We start from the raw sequence: 17,900 nt of genomic DNA on the forward strand, positions 1-17,900 counted from the left end.
CATGGGCTCAGTCTCTGGCACAAGGGGGCCCATTACAGTAGTGAGCAGCCGCGAGTCACCCTGTGGTGTTTTTAGTGTTCAAGACTCACACAGCAAATTGGAGAGGGTCCATTTTGGAGGAAGATTACAAAGAGCATCAAAAAAGGTTTTTTAAAAAGTTCTGTTTTACTGGTTTTCACTTGAGAATTTTATATTCAACTGGTATTGGTGCAGAGGGTCTCTGAAAGAGGGCTGGACAGTGAGGAGAAACCTTTGAGATCCAACGCTTCATGGAGAACATTGTTCGTCACCTCTCCAAACACAACATTGCTCTCATTGGCTCCCTGGGAAGGCTCTGGGATAATTTGCCTCCACCACCTTGTCACCACCACCTTGTCACCACGTCCTTGTCAGTACCACCACTTCCACCCTCCATCCTGCAGCTGCTGATCGCTCAGCTCCCTCCTGTCCCCACGCTGCCACTTGATCCCCACTCACGCACCCAACCCGCATGGCACCAGCATCATCGGGGTCTCTGCGGGGAGCCCCGAGAGCTGGCAGCGATTGTCCTGTCACACAATGAGGGGATGGGGGCAGCGGCAGCGAGCCCGTTCCTGCCCTGCCTGCAGGACACCTTCCCTTAGGGGCAGGAGGAGCAATGCATGACAAGTGTCCCTTTCCAAAAGCCCGCAGCAGCCTCTCTTTCCTACGGCACCTGCTTTTTGCACTGCCATCAAGAACGCCCTGCAGGCTGCACTTTGCATTTCCCCCTCAGAAAGGGAATGCTCCTTCTTGGCATCACCCAGCATGCACACAATGTCCTGGCTTCGGAAGAAAACTCAACACAAAAAGGGCGGACACCCACTCCCACTGCCTCACTGGTGCCGGCCGTGCCCTCCTTGCCTCCCACCGGCCCTGGCCCCGCAGCGCTGGGTTTGCCCGGTGGCTCTGCAAGTGAAGAGGGGAAAGGGGGAGGTGGGAGCCAGTGAATCCAAATGAAAAGAGTCTCCAGGTGAGGCCAAGAAAAGGTCAGGCTGTCCCACCAGGCAGTGTTCTGGGGTGGGGGAGCAGCAGCAGAGTACCAGGTAGAGGTGCTGAATGAGTGCCAGCTCCCAGCCAAGTGACAAGGTGGTGGTAGAAAGGCTGACGTGGCAAATTGTCCCTGTCCCTCCTAGGTCCTGTGTGTCTTTTCCTCCCATCACACTTGTTGTCTACAGGCTGCAGCTGGGTGTTACAGCTCCTTTGCACCAGCTCCCAACCCATCTCCCTTAGAGAACTGCTGCACTCAGGTAAAGCAGGAATTTCCTTTTTTGCAACTATAGAAATTTCAAGTAGAGAAAGTTTTTCCCTACACAATAAAATACATTCTGCAATCATCCGCTAGGAAGAAGTTACATCTAATGAGGTTACATTTCTACAAGGGATAATCTGATGAGAAAAATTTTTGGTAGCTACACGAAAGAAGACATAAAAATTATTAAACAATTATGTAAGGGCTGCTGAAAGAGAGTTATTCCAGTCAGGGTCATTCCATACCATCAGATGTCACACTCAGGAGAGAAAGTGGAGTGAGTGTGCTGCAGAGTTTGACCACTGCTTGGGGATTGGTTGGAAATTCCTCGAAGGGTGTGAGGTCCAGATACAAAATTTACAGCCCAGGAAAGGTTCTAAAACAGGGATGTTTAGTGCAGCACTTGGCTGCTTGATCATGGGTTATATGTGATGTAAGCATTGATGCTCTCTGCAAGCAGAATGGAGGGAGGGATGCCTTATAACACACCCTGCACATGGCCTGTACAAGGGTGTTGGATGATAGCCACACACAGAAATTGCAGGAGCACCTCCAGGGGTGGGATGGATGCTTCTGATCCCATCCCTCGAATCATTCTTTCTCTGTGCTGGGGATATACAAATGACTCAGGACTTTCCCCTTATCCTTTTTTGGTTTTCTGATTTTTGTTAAGCCTGTTTTCTTACTTTACTCAAGAAAGAATTGCACCTATAATTGGTATTTTGTCATTAAAAAAAAAAAAACAACTTTAAAAAATAGAAGAATCCAAACCAATAAACCAAAAAGGCTAAACTACAAACATGGAAAGGAGCAGCTCTTAAAAATATAAAATTAAAAATGATGATTAATTTGTTTTAACATGCTCTTGTCAGATCTGTTGTTATCTCAGCCCTTTGTACCCCACGTTGGGCCCAAATAAAGACTGTAGTGGTCGTTGCTATGGTTCAGAAAGGATTTTTAAATCACTCTACTCACAGCACTGAAAATGAGATACAAAACTGGGAAAGGCATGCAAAACTCCTGCAGCAAGATCTGTGCTGAGCATCAGCAGTATTCATAATATTGAGCTGGGCAAACAGGAGAGGTGGGTCCAGGTGAACCTTCTGAGGTTCAACAAGACCAAGTGCAGAGTGCAGCACCTGTATCAGAACAATCCTCACCATCAGGACAGGCTGGAGGACGAGGTTTTAGAAAGCAGCCCTGCGGAAAAGGACTTGGGGGTGCTGGTGGATGGAAAGCTGGACATGAGCCAACAGTGCACGCATGCAGAAGGCCAGAAGGGCAATTACATCCTGGGCTTCATCAAAAGAAGAGTGCCCAGCAGATTGAGAGAGGGGATTGTGCCACTTTGCTCTAGTAAAACCTCCCCTGGACTACTGCATCCAGATCTGGAGCCCAATATAGAGGGAGGACATGGACCTGATTGACTGGATCCAGAGGAGAGACGAGGCAGCTAGGACACCTCTGTTAAGAACACAGAGTGAGGGAGATGGGAGTGTTCATTCTAGAGAAGAGAAGGCTCTGGCGAGACCATACTGTACTGAAGGAACCCTACATGAATTCTGGAGAGGGATGGTTACTAAGTGCTTATAGAGGTCCCTTAAACCCAAACTATTCCATGACTCTTTTTTTTTTATAATCTTCAGCCAACTCAGTTACAATGGAGAGTTCCCAGAGATCTGTTTTTTATGGCCCAAAGACCATCGGTGTTGCCCAGAGACTGATGAGTCAAGGCTCAGTGCTCTGAAGACAGAGATCAGTAGAGGAGTATCCTGGGAGTGCCTGATGGGTGGGTTTGGGCGTGGTGGAACTTTTCTTCAGAGAGGGTAACAGCTTGGGCAAGAAAGAATGGCCAAAAATTCAGCTGGGGGTGCCTAGAGTAGGAAGCAGAATAAAGAAAGAAATGTGAGTCTATTGGCTGCAGATCCACATCTGCCCCTCCGTGCTCCTCCATGGGCTGCAGGGGGCAGCTGCCCTCTCCCCACAGCCTGCAGGGGAACTTCTGTTCTGGCCCTTCCTTCAGTCACTGACCTTGGTGTCTTGTGGAGGGCTGGGAGCAGGCTTCTACCTCCTTCTCCATGGACACCTTGGGCATTTTCTGCCACAGACATTCCATGGTCACCCAGGGCAGCTGCTGACTCCTGAGGGAGGTGCTCTCCCAGATATGGGCACCCCAGGTCTCCAAAGCCCTTATATACCCCCAGGGTCACCATGGAGACCCCCATGACAATGGTGTCCAGGCAGCAGACCCTGCATCACAAAGCCCCGGTAGTGGCTCTGGAGACTCCCAGGCTTGGGACTGTGTCACAGAATCATGGAATCATGGAATGGGTTGGGTTGGAAGGGTTAAAGATCATCCTGTTCCAAACCAACCCATTCCATGATCCCACTCAACGGAAGCCAACTTTGTCCCTGTCCTCATGGAACTCTCTTCTTAATCGCACCCACAGCATCAGCCTCTGTCAGCACAAGTGTCTCTTGGAGCTTCTCCAGGATGAGCTTCCCGTGCTCCTCCAGTGCATGATCCTACAGATCATTCCCATGACTCTCCAGATCATTCTGAATCCCAGAACACGTCAGGCTGGAAGAGACCCCCCCCCTGAGCATCTCCTGCTCTGAGTGCCCTGCTCAAGGCAGGCTGAATCAGATGAGGTTGCTCAAAGGCTTCCCCAGCGTGGCTTCATCCACAAAGGGGCTGAAAGTGCCTTTTGTCCTACCCCACAGGGGGATTTTAAAGACAGGAAATAGTTTTGGCACAAGTTCTAGACACTGAGGCACCGTCACTGCTTGCCAGGAGGACTTTGGATCCCTGATGGCACTGTGACCCTCATCATCTCGTGAACTTCCCACCCACCACATCACCCACCTCTTCAATCCAGACATCACCAGTCTGGCTACAACAGGACAATGGTAGAGCATGGCAAAGGGCTTGCTAAAGGCCAGCTGCACCCAATGCCTTTCTGTCCCCTTTCTGAAGGGACCTCTAGAGATCATCCTGTCCAACCCCTCTGCCAAAGCAGGGTCACCCAGGGCAGGCCACACAGGAACACACCCAGAGATGTGTGGAAAAGTCTCCAGAAAAGGAGACTCCACAACCTCTCTGGGCAGCCTGTTCCAGTGCTCCCACAACCTCACAGGCAAGAAGTTTCTCCTCATGTTGAAGTGGAACTGCCTATGTTCTAGCTTAAACCCATTATTCCTTGTCCTCTTAACGGGCACCACTGAAAAGAGATTGGCCTGTTCCTTTTGACCACCACCCCTCAGATATTTATAGGCATTCATTAAGCCTTCTTTTCTCAAGGCTAAACAGCCCAAATTCTCTCAGTCTTTCTTCATAGGAGAGATGTTCATGTTCCTTAATCATCCTCTTAGCTTTTCCTTGGACTGTCTCCAGCAGATCCCTGCCTCTTGAGCAACAGGATCCAGTATTTCTGGTGTGGTCTCATCAGGGCAGAGCAGAGGGGTAGGAAAACCTCCCTAGATATGCTGGACACACTTTTCCTGATGCACCCCAAGACACCATTGGCCCTCTTGGCCACAAGGGCCCATTGTTGAACCACGGAGAATTTACTGTCCACTGGGACTCCAGATTTTTCTCCATGGAGCTGTTTTCCAGCAGAATGTCCCCTAATCTGCACTGGTGGTTGGTGTTATTCCTACCCAGATGCAGGACACTACACTTGTCCTTATTGAACTTGATCAAGTTCACCCTTGCCCAGGTCTCCAGCCTGTCCAGATCCCATGGAGAGCAGCACAGCCTTCTGGTGTCTCAGCCTCCTCTCCCAACTTTGGATCATCAGGAACTGACTGAAAGTATACTCCATTCCCTCATCAAGGTCATTAATGAAGAGATTGACCAAAACTGGACCCAGTACTGATCCCTGGGGAACACCACTGGTCACAGGCCTCCAACTTGACTCTGTGCCACTCATCACAACACTCTGAACTCTGTTAGTGAGCCAGTTACCAATCCACCTCACAATCCAATCCTCTGTCCCTCATTTCTTGAGTTTTGTTATGAGGATGTTACGGGAGACAGTATCTAAAGCTTTACTGAAGTCAAGGTATATGACATCCACTGCTCTCCCTTCATCTGCCCATTTGGTCACCCCTTTGCAGAAGGATATCACGTTAGTCAAGCAAGATTTCTCCTTAGTAAATCAATGTTGGCTGCTCCTGAGAACCTTTTTGTGTTTGCACACTCAGAGTACTGAATATTCGGTAAGGGAGACTTCTCCTTTCCTACTCAGTACTGTGAGCTACATCTACCTCTGCAGAGACCTGGAATCCCCTCAGTTTCAACACACGTTTTCTCCTTCCTCTCTTTCATCCTCCTGTGTGGTATTGACTGTAGCACAACGGACCTTCCAGTACCTCTGGGGCTCCTAGTGGAAGCTGAGGCGGGACTGCTTGCAAGGGCCTGGACTGATAGGATGAAGGGCAATGGATTTAATTTAGTGAAAAGTGAATTTGGATTGGATGTTAGGAACAAGTTCTTTATCATAAGGGTACTGGATAAAATGGCACATGTTGCCCAGTGAGGTGGTTGAGGCCTCAAGCCTGGAGATTTTCAAGGTCAGGCTTGAGGAGGCTCTGAAAACCTGAGCTAGCTGAGGCTGTCTCTGATTACTGCAGGGAATTTAATGGATGATCATGAGAGGTCCCTTCCAAACAAAATATTTCAGTGATTCTGTGATTCGATGATCTTCAGACACCTCAATAGCCATGGAGAGTGCACAGAGATATCACAAGATGGGGTTTGGAGACCACAAGCTAATGCCCAGTCTGCACAGGTTAATGGGTCAAGATCCAGAATGGCCCAAAATGCAGCTGGGGATGCCTGGAGTGGAGAGCAGAAGAAAGAAATGTCACTGCAAGGGCCATGCTGGGGAACACCACATCCCCCAGAAGGAGCCTGGATCAGCCCAAGGCTCTGTGTGCCAAGGCAGAGGCAGGGAGGACACAGAGATGTCAGGAGAGGAAGGGGACAGCAAGGTGGGGCAGGCAGGTGAAGGAGCAGAGCCTGCAGGGCAAGAGGCAGAGGGGATGGGACAGCCCAGGACAGACTGTGCTGGAGATTAGAGAGGGAATAGCCCTTGAACTTTCTTTTTTTTTTCCACGTGCCTCCCTCAGCTGGCCGTGGTCTCCCTGTTCATCGGCACTGGCATATTTTCTTGCCCGAAGCCCCCCCTCCATTTCCTCCCCATCCCTGATCCTGGTAGTGACAGTTCTATATTCAGTGGTTCCTGCAGCAGTGAACCCCCTCATCTACAGCATGAGGAACCAGGAGCTCCAGGGTTCTCTGAGGAAGCTGATGACTGATATTTTTCAGCAGCCATAGACTGGCTGCCTCCATCTGCGATCAGATGTAGGCGTATACCATGAACTGTCAAGTTAGCTTTTTTTTTTTTTTTTTTTTCCCCTTTATTTTATGTTCTTATTTTAAAGAAATGTCGCTATTCATCCCCTCTCCATTTTCCACCCTTTATTGTGTCATACAGATACTTAATGTTTGTGGGGTCGTGGCTTGTATTAAGTAAAACAAATGAATCTTCAACAGTATATTTTTCTCTGATACCTATCCTAAGTGCAGCAGGAATTTATGGGAAGGAAAAGTAATGTCATTATTCATCCCTCCTGCTTTATTATGCACCAGCCTTTTCTGATCAATAAAATTTGTGTAAGTGGAGGACCTCTACTCAAAGTGAAATAAATTCACCTTTTTTTTTCTCTGATTTCTCTGGTCAGTGTTTCAGGAAAGAAAGGGAAGTGAAGCCCCTCCCTGTCTGCAGCAGCCCTGGGAATGCTGCTCTGTGTCTGGAGCAGTCAGAGCTCTTGAGGAGCACAAGGGCCAGGGCTGTTGTGCTGGGCTGGGCAGAGGGGATGGCCCCGAGGGGCTGCAGAGCTCTGCGGATCTCCTGGAGAGGAGAGCAGGGGACACAGGGTGCCTCCTGCTCCTTTTGCCATGCATGGTCACCCATCTGGGGCTCTGAGCTCTCTCTGCCCCCCCAGGAGCTGCTGTGCCCTTCCGAGGGGCTGGGACTGTGGTGGGACTGCCCAGAGCAGCCTGGGGAGGGCACTGGTGTGGGGCCAGCAGCAATTGGGCTGTGCTGGGAGAGAGGGGAGGGGAGGTGGGAGAGCCTGGAGGGAGCTGTTCTGGGCTGGCAAGAGAAACCCTGGCATAGAAAGCCGTGGGTGTCCTCAGTTGAGGCTGAGTCTTTCTGCCAGAGCACCTCCATGGTCCTGCTGGGCTCAGTGCCTGCATGGGGGGAACTCCCAGCCCTGCCTGGGCTCTCTTCTTGCCCAGAGCCCAGCAGAGCCTGGGACAGAGCTGTCGCTGAAGCCCCACAGCTGACATGGTTGACACAGCCCCAGGGACTGCTGAGGCCATCCCATCAGATAGAGCTGTCTCCAGAAGGAGAGCACCCTGTCCTGGGCGGTGCCCGCATGAAAGGCATCAAGGAGCAGCAGAGGTCATCTGGAGAGAAATCTCAGAAGGACAAGTGCCAGTGTCTGCCCCTGCAGGGGACTCACCCGGGCCATGGCACAGGCTGGGGCTGCCTGGTTGGGAGCAGCCCCGTGGGAAAGGTCTTGGTGAGCACTTGTCATAACCTGGGGAGGGCACCCAGGGAGTCACAGCTTGCACCCCCTTGCTTTCTAAACTCCTTCTCAGAGAGGAGCCAAGGTGCTGCTAGATCCAACCTGAGTGCCAGATTTAGCCCTGCTGGGGAGAGGGACTGAAACCATACTGTCCCAGAAAATGCTCGACAGCTCCTCTGACACCACTGACTGGTAGAGAGTGAAAGGACTGAGGGTCACAGTATCACTTAAAGGAGCAATTCTTTCCCTAGGAAAGAAACAAAACTGGCCTAAAAATTCAGAAAAAGAAAAAGCCATAAGAGGAGTGTACCACTTGCTGTACCCATCCCCACGGGGCATTTGTAACCATCCAGGGGCCATCAGAGAGATGGAGCTACTCTCCCCTTTTCTCCTTCCCCAGTGTCTGCAGCCAGCTGGATGGCTTCCAGCTCTGCAAACTGGCTCCATTCACCTTCTCCTTCAGCAGTTTTTGCCCCTTGTTGTGCAGCAATAGGCCAGGCAGGACAGGGGATGGGGTGGCCCTGTGTGTCAGGGAGAGCTTTGATTGCACAGAGCTGAACCATGGTGAGGATTGGGTAGAGTGTGAATTGGAAAGGATCAGGGGGAAGGCCAACAAGGCAGATACCATGGTGGGAGTCTGCTCTAGAGCACCCAACCAGGAACAAGAGGCAGATAAAATATTATTATGAGAGCTGGGACCTTGTTCTCATGGGGTACTCCACCTTCCCAGACATCTTCTGGATATACAGCCCAGCAGAGAAGGAGCAGTCCTGGAGGTTGTGGAAGAGACCTTCCTGACACAACTGGTGAGGGAACCAACTAGAGAAGACACTTCAATGATCCTGCTGTTTGCCAACAGAGATGGATTTGTGGTTGATGTGATGGTTGGTGGCCATTCTGGGCACAGTGCTGATGAATTAATAGAGATCTCAATCCCTGGAATCACAAGAATCAAAGAACCATCCTCAAGGCAGGAAAAGACCTCTAAGATCATAGAGTCCAACTGTCCACTGTACAACATGTAACCACCCAGGGTAGTACTTCATCTACCTCTATTTTTAACACCTCCAGGGCTGGTGCCCCCATATACAAAAGTATAAAGCCTTGGTGGACACGGGTGCACAATGCACACTAATGCCATCGAATCAGAAGGGGACAGACTCTGTCACTATTTCTGGAGTGACAGGGCGATCTAAGGAACTGACTATTGTGAAGGCTGATGTGAGCCTCACTGGAATAAAGTGGCATAAACACCCAATAGTGATTGGTCCAGATGCTCCGTGCATCCTCGGCATAGACTAACTCAGGGAAGGTGACTTCAACGACCCAAAAGAGTACTGATGCTCCTTTTGTACTGCAGCTATTAGGACTGAGTACGGCTGCATGCTTTGTTTTGCCTTTCAGATGATTCTTCTTTAGTGGGGCGGCTGAAAGCTGAAAATCAGCTGATGCCAATTGCATCGGAGTCAATATCACACCAACAGAGATGCTGTGATTCCCCATTCACAAGCTGATCCTGCAACTAGAGAGCCAAGGAGTGATCAGCAAGACTCACTCACCCTTCAACAGTCCTGTATGGCCAGTGAGGAAGCCTAATGGAGAGTGGAGGCTGACAGTGGACTATCGTGCCCTGAATGAGGTTACTCCACCACTAAGCGCTGCTGTGCCAGACATGCTAGAACTTCAGTATGAGCTGGAGTCAAAGGCAGCCAGGTGGTATGCTACTATTGACATTGCTAATGCATTTTTTGCTATTCCTATAGCACCGGAATGCAGGGCACAGTATGCTTTCACCTGGAGAGGTATCCAGTACACTTGGAATCGACTACCCCAAGGGTGGAAACACAGTCCTACCATCTGCCATGGACTGATCCATGATACCTTGGAAAAGGGTGGAGCTCCAGAACATCTACAGTACATTGATGACATCATTGTGTGGGGTGACACAGCAAAGGAAGCCTATGAGAAAGGTAAGAAGATAATTGAAATCCTTCTAGAGGCTGGTTTTGCCATTAAAAGGAGCAAGGTCAAGGGACCTGCACAAGAGATCCAGTTTCTGGGAGTTAAGTGGCAAGATGGACGTCGCCACATCCCAATGGACGTGATTAACAAAATAACAGCTATGGCCCCACCAACTACTAAAAAGGAAACTCAGTCCTTCTTAGGAACTGTTGGTTTCTGGAGGATGCATATTCCTTCTTATAATCAGATTGTAAAACCTCTCTATGAGGTTACTCGGAAGAAGAAAGACTTTAAATGGGGCTCAGAACAACAAGCTGCTTTTGAGAGTATTAAACAGGAGATTGTGCAGGCAATGGCCCTTGGACCAATTCGAACAGGGCCAGACATTAAGAATGTTCTTTACACCGGAGATGGAGGTGATGGTCCTACATGGAGCCTCTGGCAGAAAGCTCCAGGAGAGACTCGAGGCCGACCTCTTGGATTTTGGGGTCGAAACTACAAAGGCTCCGAAGCCAATTACACAGCCACTGAAAAAGAGATACTGGCCGCATACGAAGGAGTTAGAGCTGCTTCAGAAGTGATTGGTACTGAAGCACAGCTCCTCCTGGTGCCACGATTACCTGTACTGGGTTTTATGTATACAGGTAGACAATCTTCCCATCATGCTACCGATGCTACCTGGAGCAAGTGGATTGCTTTACTCTCACAGAGAGCTAGGATAGGAAGATTCAATCATCTAGGAATTGCAGAAGCAATAACACATTGGCCAGAAGGAAAACACTTTGGAATGCCACCAGAAAAAGTGGTAAAGCGGGCTGAAGAAGCCCCACCATATGACCAACTACCAGAGGATGAAAAACAATATGCTCTTTTTACTGATGGATCCTGTCGACTGGTAGGAGGCCATCGAAGGTGGAAAGCTGCTGTATGGAATCCTACACGACCAGTTGCAAAAACAGATGAAGGAGATGGTGAATCAAGTCAATTTGCAGAGGTAAAAGCCATCCAATTGGCTTTGGACATTGCTGAACAAGGAAAGTGGCCGAGACTTTATCTCTAAACTGACTCATGGATGGTAGCAAATGCCTTATGGGGTTGGTTAAAGCAGTGGAAACAAAACAACTGGCAACGTAGAGATAAACCTATCTGGGCTGCTGAACTGTGGAAAGACATTGCTGCAAGGTTAGAGAAACTTGATGTAAAAGTGCATCATGTAGATGCCCACGTACCTTCGTATCGAGCTACTGAGGAACATCGAAACAACCAGTGAGCAGATGAGGCTGCTCAAGTGTTCCAAATAGACCTGGACTGGGACCATAAAGGTGAACTGTTTTTAGCCAAATGGGCCCACAATGCTTCAGGTCATCAAGGCAGGGATGGAACATATCGATGGGCTCGTAACCAAGGGGTGAATTTATCTTTGGACGCTATTGCCCAGGTTATCCACGATTGTGACATGTGCTGCAATTAAGCAAGCTAAAAGGTTGAAACCTCTGTGGTATGAAGGGAGGTGGTCAAAGTATAGGTATGGGGAGGCCTGGCAAGTCGATTACATCACACTGCCTCAAACCCGCCAAGGTAAGCGCTATGTGCTTACAGTGGTGGAGGCAAGTACAGGATGGCTGGAAACATATCCTGTGCCTCATGCCACAGCCCGGAACACTATTCTGGGCCTAGAGAAACAAGTCCTGTGGAGACATGGTACACCAGAAAGAATTGAGTCAGATAATGGAACTCATTTCAAAAATAGTCTTATAAATAACTGGGCCAAAGAACATGGTATTGAGTGGATATACCATATCCCCTATCATGCACCAGCCTCAGGTAAAATTGAAAGGTACAATGGACTGTTAAAGACTACCTTAAAGGCAATGGGTGGTGGAACTTTCAAGAACTGGGACAGGCATTTGGCAAAAGCTACCTGGTTAGTTAATACCAGGGGTTCCATCAATCGAGCTGGTCCTGCTCAGTCAGATCTTCTACACACAGTAGATGGAGACAAAGTGCCTGTGGTGCATGAAAGGAATCTCCTAGGGAAAACAGTTTGGGTTTATCCTGCCTCGGGCAAAGGCAAACCCATTCGTGGGGTTGCTTTTGCTCAAGGGCCTGGACACACTTGGTGGGTAATGATGAAAGATGGAGAAGTACAATGTGTACCACAGGCGAATCTAACACTAGGTGAGAATTCCTAATTTCTGCTGATTGGAGCATGACGCAAATGGTATGGAATAAGGGGTGGAGTGTCCTGGTTTGGGCCAGGATAAAGGTGATTTTTCTGAGTTTCTTGTCGGTGGTTGAACTTGCTGAGGTTGACAGCAAGTTTCTCGAATGGAGTATTCCATCCCATGTGCGTCATCCTCGGTATGGAGTTGGGGGATCTCAAGGACCGAGCCACACCCGTACCAGCTGATTGGCCTCACCTGAGATCATCAGCAGAAGTGCTGGGTACCACCCCCCTTAACAGCTAATTGGTCTCACCTGTGGCACTATAAAAGACCAGCAGAAGCTCCTGGCTGGCTGCCTGTGGCCCTGCTTGCTGGCCTGCCTGGTTGCCTCCCCGGCTGGCTGCTTGTGGCCCTGCTTGCTGGCCTCCCTGGCTGCCTCCCTGGCTGCCTCCCTGGCTGCCTCCCTGGCTGCCTCCCTGGCTGCCTCCCTGGCTGCCTCCCTGCTGCCCTCCCTGCTGCCCTCCCTGCTGCCCTCCCTGCTGCCCTCCCTGCTGCCCTCCCTGCTGCCCTCCCTGCTGCCCTCCCTGCTGCCCTCCCTCCTGCCCTCCCTCCTGCCCTCCCTCCTGCCCTCCCTCCTGCCCTCCCTCCTGCCCTCCCTGCTGCCCTCCCTGCTGCCCTGCCCGGTTGCTTGCCTGCCTGCCTGCCTGCCTTCACCCGGCATCTTGGAAGGATCTCATCCAGTCTGTTTGCCTGCCTGTGTTCCTGCCTCCTGTGTGTCCAGCCTGGACTTTCCCAGGGCTGCCCTGCAGCCTTGGTTTGCGTGAGAATTGTTGGGGGAAAAGGGGGAAGGAATCTGATATTCATTCTCCTGTATATTTGTGTATATATATATATATATAGCATTATTGTTTCATTAAAGTTGATTGGTTTAGCCTCCAACCCATAAGTCTCTCTCCCTTATTCTCTCTCCTTCCTTATCAAGGAGGAGAGAGAGATTAATAGAGAGCATCTGTCACCCGGTTTAATCGCCGGGCCAGTGTTAAACCGTGACAGCTGTGACAGTGGAAAGCTGTTTTGCTCCTAACTGAAACAGTGGAAAATTACGAGTTTGGACTGCTTTGCCTGGTCTGTTCTCGGTTTAGTCTTGAATTGTACCGGTTATGATCACTAGTTCTAATTCTACATTAGATAAATTCACACAAACAACTTGGCCTGCTCTCCTTTTCCCACAGGAATTGATCTGTTGAGATCCTTTCCTGTTGCAATGTTCTTCTTGTGCAGATGTTAACATTCCTTTGTTAGCCTTGGCAGTGTCTTGTTTTAAGAACAGGACCTACACTTTTAATTATCTTTGAGATAGAAGTTAGTCTCATCAGGGCCTTGTATTGTTCACACTGTTTCAGTGGAAAATTACATGTCTCAACTGCTTTGCCTAGCCCCCTATTCACTTCTTACTCAGTTTAATTCTTTTCCTGACTTTTACTGGTTAGGAATACAAATTCATCAACGTATGTTACAGGGGGGTTGTGCTTCCCCTTAATTGGTTGTGCTTCACAAATTTAACCCCTTAAAAGGTGTTAAATTAAGCACCTTTTATATCCAGATCAAATTCAAACTCAGTCGCCGCAGATTCAGATGAAATATTTCCTCAGTGTTCCTCAAGATTCCAAAATCCAGGTTCTTCACTCTCTGTTCAAAAACCAATCCCCACCCAGAGCAGAGATATTTGGTTTATTAAGATCTTCCCAGAAAAGGTGCCAGGAGACATTTCCCCAAAGCCTGAAGGGCGTTTGGAGAAGAATTTAGTGGCAAGTCCGGAATCCTTCCTGGGGACTTGATAACCCCAGGGCTTAGAAGCCACAATCGGGGACTCCCTTAGGAGACCTCAATGCATCCCACTGGATGGCAGCTCATCCTGCATGTGGGTGCAGTAGGGGAATCCTATAGGCCATGGTGGGATTTGTTACCATGACAGGGGACCCAAACTCATATCGAAGTGGTTGGGTGGGATATAAGACCCCTGATTCATCCCAGGGGTTTAAGCAAGCAGTGGGGGAGTCCTGAATTACCTCTTGCAGTGTCCAGTGTCCAGTACAACTGGGCCATCACAGCTCAAGCCAGGAGTGGCTGAAAACCACAGCACCCCCTGCCCCACACAATGGCCCCTTTGGGTTTTCGTTGCAAGTGTAGCTCCTAAAGATGAAGTAAAGGATGATCAGTGGGTGTCCAACTCTCTGGTTACCCTCCCTATTCCACCTCGCATTCCATTTTCACCTACAGTATGTTTGATGTAGGTTTTGGCTGCCACCAAAACAAAAAAAGCCCAACCCCTATTTTGTCACCATACTATGGCTTCTTTCTGAAACACGGGATGTCTCCATCTGGGCAAAAACCTCACTGAGTGTCATAAGGATAGGAAAGATTTTGGTATTAGTGTAATTTTGAAAATCATTGAAATCCATGCAGGAGAAAAGTTTGACACCAGTGAGGAATGCAGGAGAAAGTTTAGGATCTGCTCAGCCCATTTCCACCATCAGAAAATCCATCAGGGTGAGAGACCCCAGAGATGTCCTGACTGCAGGAGACGGTTTAGTGACAGCTCGGATCTGGTCCAACGGTGACACCATCACACAGGTACCATGTCCTACACCTGCCCTGACTGCGGGAAAGATTTTCGGTGGAGATCAGCTTTAATCAAGCATCAACGGATCCATAGGGGTGAGAAACGCTTTAAATGTTCTGTGTGTGGGAAGGAGTTTTCCCAGAGTTCCAATTTATCAAAACATCGCCGCATCCACACAGGAGAGAAGTTGTATCCCTGCACTCACTGTGGGAAAGCCTTCAACAACAGCACCTCTTGGATTAATCACCAACATGTCCACACTGGGGAAAAACCCTACACGTGTCCCCAGTGTGGGAAGGGCTTCAGAGCCAGCTCGAATCTCACCCAACACCTACGGATCCATAGGGGTGAACGTCCCTACAAGTGTCGTGAGTGCGGGAAGAGCTTCACAGCCAGTTCGAGTCTCACCCAACACTTACGGATCCATAGGGGTGAACATCCCTACAAGTGTCCTGACTGTGGGAAGAGCTTCCGTCAAAACTCCCATTTGAAGAACCATCAACGCCTCTATACCAGTGAAAAACTTTAAAGCAACTCCCAGTGCAACAAGAGATTTTACTGGAAATTAGATTTCATCTGTCATTACCTGACCCAGCACAACCATCACCAAGTATGAAGGGTCAAGTTGCCCTCATTTCCCAAGCTCCATCACAACAATGATGCTTTCTTCATCTTCTTGTGGAAAACAAAATGCAGTCAGCTCAGGAACCACTTCATGTCCCATCCAAAATTTGACTTCTAATATTTGTTTCAGCGTCATGAAGGCTTTTTCTTCCGAATAAGGAATAAACAGGAAAGTATTTCCAATTATGACACCCTCCTAAAGGGATGTGGCAGGATGGGATCCTGGACACTTTTCCTGCACACCAGGCTGGGCGTGCAGCTGAGGGAGCAGTAGAAGAGGGAGGCAGCAGACTGCAGGACAATGCTGACAGCAACAGAGCAGGATCATCTCTACTACATGGTTTTTAAATCCTTCCAGGGATGGTGATTCTACCACCTTCCTGGGCTGACCAGTCCAACACCTAACTACTCTCTCAGAAAAGAAATGAGAGATCTGACCTAAACCTCCCCTGGTGCAACTTCAGGCCATGTCCTCTTGTCCTCTCATTGTTCACTTGAGAGAAGAGGCCAGCACCCACCTCAACACAACCTCCTGTCAGGGAGTTGGAGAGAGCAAGAAGCTCTCCTCTCAGCCTCATCTTCTCCCAACTGCACATTCCCAGTTCCCTCAGTCTCTCCTCAGAGCACTTCTTCTCCAGACCCTTCACCACCTTGTAGATGCCTGCAGACTCCAGGAGCTGGCACAGCTCTTCAGAGGAGTGTTACTGCTCCTTGCCTGTCAGGAGGGATGCTTCATGAGCTCTCCTGAAACCTCTGTGACACCAAGGGTGATGTGATGGGACACCTCGAGCAGCCTGCAGTAAGGCTTCTCTCAGCTGTCCCCTGAAATAAGAGAATTACATCTCGAATGGTTTCTCACGAGGATGGAACAAGCTGGTGACAGCTCAGTAGACAAGAATCTGGAAGAAAAGCCCCAGAAAATCTTCCCTGCTTGATTGATTCATTTCTTGTGAAGCAGTAGACTTAGAGAAATAGAAGTAGTAGTTTAAAGAAACATATATGCAATGGTTTTACAGAAGTAGAAGTACAGAAGTTGTAGAAAAGTATAAGCAATATTTTAAGGGAGTCTCATGGAAATTTACTAGCTGAATAACATAGGTAGGTGTGTGTATGGCAATGATACATGTGATAATGGAATGTAATTACTATGGAAAACTTATCCATGAGAGAAGATAATGGGATAAATAACTGTTGCTGAAATCTGCAGAAGGAGCAAAACTGAGACAAAATTAGTTATGAGTTCTTTTTGTATTTTTATCTGTGCTGCATTTGTGTAAGTTTTCCATTCTTATTTGGTTTTTTTATGCTCTACTGTCGTGAAGTTTGTGATCACCCTTCATAGTGAATAATGTTAGTGCATGTAATGCCACAAAGAAGTCTCTCATTTGGAATGCCCTTTTAGTGTCCTAAAAGACATCAATTTGTAAAGTGCACCTCTTGAACTGAAGAAGCTGGAGTGAAGATGCTAAGCTTGTAGCCATCATGATATCATTGCCTTATGATATTCCCTTATGATATCATCATGCCTTGTGACGTGTGGACCCATGGGGTGAGGGGATTGCATTGTTGAGATGTCATTTGAGTATGTGGTTTTTGTGATCCAAGCAATCAGCCCTTGTGATTGCACAACCTGAACATTGAAGTATCTAATTTTGTGCTTTTAGAATATCTATTTTCATGCATACTTGTGAGTGATTTGTGTTCCTGAAAAATTACTTGAAAATAAACTTCAATTCTTAGAGCAACAGAATTGATGTTTTGATTGTAGAGAAATATTTCATTTCATCTTATTGTGATCAAGGGGTACTCGCATGGTGTCAGGAGGCTGTCACTCTTTGTTTACCCTCCAAGGGTAACTTTTCCCTGAAAGGGAAGCACTGGCCTGGGAGATGGAATCTCCTTTGGCTGTTGTCTGGGTCAGGCCATGGGATGTGACAGTCCTGTGCTGTTGTGCCAGCAGCAGGTGGTTGTGCTGGAGTGCCCTGCCATTTCCTGTAGCCCCCCAGGGCTGTGCTTGGCCACTCAATTGAGCAGCTGCCCTGACTGAGGTTGGAGCAGCCCTGGCACCTCCAGTGTCACCCGTGGCTGTGTGGGAAGAGGAGGGAAAGGAGATTCCCCCTGGCACTGCCTGGGTGTCCAGTGGGAGAGTGGGAGAAGCAGAGGTTGTCTCTAGAGGGGAAGTGGCTGTGCTGGAAAGGAGGGAGGGCTTTCCTCCCCATGCTGAGTGTTGGAAGACTTAATTCATTAGCATTAATAAAGCATGCCTGGCTCTGCTGCACAGGCAGTGGTACAGCTCAGCTGAAGGTGTCTCCAGTCCCAGGGAGCTGCTCAACAGAGGGGACCTGCTGTCAGCACCAGGTGGCTGTAGACCTTGGTTTCCCCTGCTGCTGGGTTCAATCACTAAATAGGCTGTATTTGCTGTTTAGGGTTTATGTTGTCCCAGTCTGTTACAGCATATGTCTGAGTGCCCCTGTGATGAGCCAGGCTGGTGGCAAGGGCTGATCTCTGCAGGATGCTGCTCCAGAGACACAAGCTCTCTCCCAGAGCATTAGGAAAAGTGCAGTGTACACCCCAACAGTGGCAGTGTTTAATTCATTACTCTGAAGGGCAATACCCAGTGCCTAAAATTAGGCTCACACATCTTATTTTAGGTACT

At 48.9% G+C, this 17,900-nt stretch overlaps 1 protein-coding gene across 1 annotated transcript; it reads left to right on the forward strand.

The window, feature by feature from the left end:
* The first annotated feature begins 14,123 nt into the window (after positions 1 to 14,123).
* On the forward strand, positions 14,124 to 15,627 carry LOC139790600 (zinc finger protein 3-like). The gene has a single exon (XM_071732473.1). It carries the CDS (start codon positions 14,637 to 14,639, stop codon positions 15,147 to 15,149), a length of 513 nt encoding a protein of 170 aa, XP_071588574.1. The 5' UTR covers positions 14,124 to 14,636; the 3' UTR covers positions 15,150 to 15,627.
* Positions 15,628 to 17,900: the final 2,273 nt, after the last annotated feature.

This window comes from Heliangelus exortis (assembly GCF_036169615.1).
Source record: "Heliangelus exortis chromosome W unlocalized genomic scaffold, bHelExo1.hap1 SUPER_W_unloc_2, whole genome shotgun sequence".
Taxonomy (NCBI): domain Eukaryota; kingdom Metazoa; phylum Chordata; class Aves; order Apodiformes; family Trochilidae; genus Heliangelus; species Heliangelus exortis.

What these genes read in the sequence shown, in the direction of transcription:
- LOC139790600 (XM_071732473.1), top strand. Translation starts at nt 14,637, where the DNA reads ATGTCCTACACCTGCCCTGACTGCGGGAAAGATTTTCGGTGGAGATCA.